The sequence below is a fragment of the Micromys minutus genome (genome assembly GCF_963924665.1).
Source record: "Micromys minutus genome assembly, chromosome: 13".
NCBI classification, from domain to species: Eukaryota; Metazoa; Chordata; class Mammalia; order Rodentia; family Muridae; genus Micromys; species Micromys minutus.
In genome coordinates, this window is record NC_137982.1 from 59,774,705 (window position 1) to 59,776,753 (window position 2,049).

At 31.0% G+C, this 2,049-nt stretch overlaps 1 protein-coding gene across 1 annotated transcript; it reads right to left on the reverse strand.

Annotated features, from left to right (window-relative positions):
* Nucleotides 1-244: 244 nt before the first annotated feature.
* Nucleotides 245-1,168, reverse strand: LOC308429079 (olfactory receptor 4A15-like; the record flags this gene model as incomplete). Its single annotated transcript, XM_080927719.1, has 1 exon — nucleotides 245-1,168. The coding sequence occupies exon 1, from the start codon at nucleotides 1,160-1,162 to the stop codon at nucleotides 245-247; it is 918 nt and encodes a 305-aa protein (XP_080783845.1). The 5' UTR covers nucleotides 1,163-1,168.
* Between the last annotated feature and the right edge of the window lie 881 nt (nucleotides 1,169-2,049).

Here is a 2,049-nt window from a genome sequence, read left to right on the forward strand (position 1 = left end):
TTTTCTACACATTCTGAAGATCTTAAAATGCACATTGTTTATTGAAAGAATTCACATAACATTTTTTTGTTGCTTTTAGTTACTAACATTGAGGAAAAACTTAGTGTAATAAAATAATTTTCTGGCCTTCCTATGAATTTCTATATTGTGTATAGGATTAGATAGTCTATTAATCTGACAGTCCCTAAGAAAATTGACTTCCTTAATTAGCACCCGTCATATTATGGTTTATTTCTCTTCCACTTCATTTACCTTTATTTGTCCAAAGTTTTCTCATGGCATTTTTCATTTCTGCATTTCTCAGAGTGTATATGAGGGGATTTAACATTGGGGTGATAACAGTGTAAAATACAGTCAATGACTTATCAATGGGTAAAGTACAAGGAGGTCTCACATACATAAAAATGCATGGAACAAAAAAGAGGACTACCACAGTGATATGAGAACCACAGGTGGATAAGGCTTTGCGCCTCCCTTCCTGACTGAGATTCTTTAGGGAGTGAAGAATGACCCCATAAGAAATAATCAACAGCATAAAGATGACCACACAGATTGCCCCGTCATTGGCAACAACTGTCAGACCAATAACATAGGTGTCTGTGCAAGCCAATTTTAATAAGGGATACATGTCACAGATGAAGTGATCAATGATATTAGGACCACAGAAAGGAAGATTATATACAAATAGAAGTTGAACTACAGCATGCAAGAAACCTCCAAACCAGGCCAACAACAATAGCAAAATACACACACGTTGGTTCATGATGGTCAGATAATGTAAGGGTTTGCAAATGGCTACATACCGGTCATAGGCCATGACAACTAACAGTAAGATCTCAGCTCCACCAAACAAATGTCCTATGAAAAGCTGGCTCATGCAAGCTTTGAAGGAAATAGTTTTCTTTTCATAGAGTAAGTCTATAATCATATTTGGTGTAACCGTGGTCGAATAAACAGCATCCATAAATGATAAGTAACCAAGAAAAAAGTACATAGGGGCATCTAAACTTGGGCTGACCACAACAGTCACAACAATGAGTAGATTGCCTGCCATTGTCACAACATAGATGACCAAGAACACAACAAATAATATTTTCTGGCCTTCAAGATTCTGAGTAAGGCCCAAGAGAATAAACTCAGTTACGTTGTTTCTCTGTTCCATGTATTCCTCTGTATATTTTTATGACAATGTTCAAACAAAGTATTGGCAATGATAGCAGTAACTTCATAAAACTTTAAAATAGTGTTTATTCATTCTGGAAATAAGAAAATGGAGATCACTGCTTATTTTATTCTAAAACTTATCAATACCAGATATAGGAGCCTCCAAGTTCAATGACGTTGCAGGTCAACTGAAAGACAAATAAATTAAAGACATATTCAGGCAAAGAACAGATGTGAAATCAGTGTGTGTCACAATTTTTACAACTACCTAGCATCTGATGTAATCAGACATAAAACTAGTACAATAAACAAAAGTATAATATAGTTTAAAATATAATGTAAAATTGAAACATATTAATATATAGAAGAAAATCATCCAAGAAATTAAATAATAATAAGCATACAGTAAATTATATTATAATCTCAAAAATAAAATTTTAATTACATAAAACTTAACTTTAATATTTAAAGAAAAATTAAAAGAAATACAACAAAATATATGAAAAACATTATAAGATATTGAAATGAGAAATGTAGAAAAAGACAAAGATGTGTGTGACTCTAAACCCATAAAGTCAGCAATAAATTACTCATGTAGTAGAAAATTATGTTTAAATTTCCTTTAAATGTTTTGTACACAATTTAGCAATATACATTGAATGAGAAAATATAAGAACATATTATCTCATCAATCTATCTTTTAAAATATGTTCCATAAAAATTAAAGTCAAGGTACATCAGGATGTACTTCACTGTTTTATTTATAATCACATGAAGAAAAAAGTTTAAAATAGTAAATAAAATGGTAATAAATAGAATATAAAATGTATTAAATATAAAGTGTCTATGTCAAAGAATAACAATTACTCCAAAAGACTGTTCAAT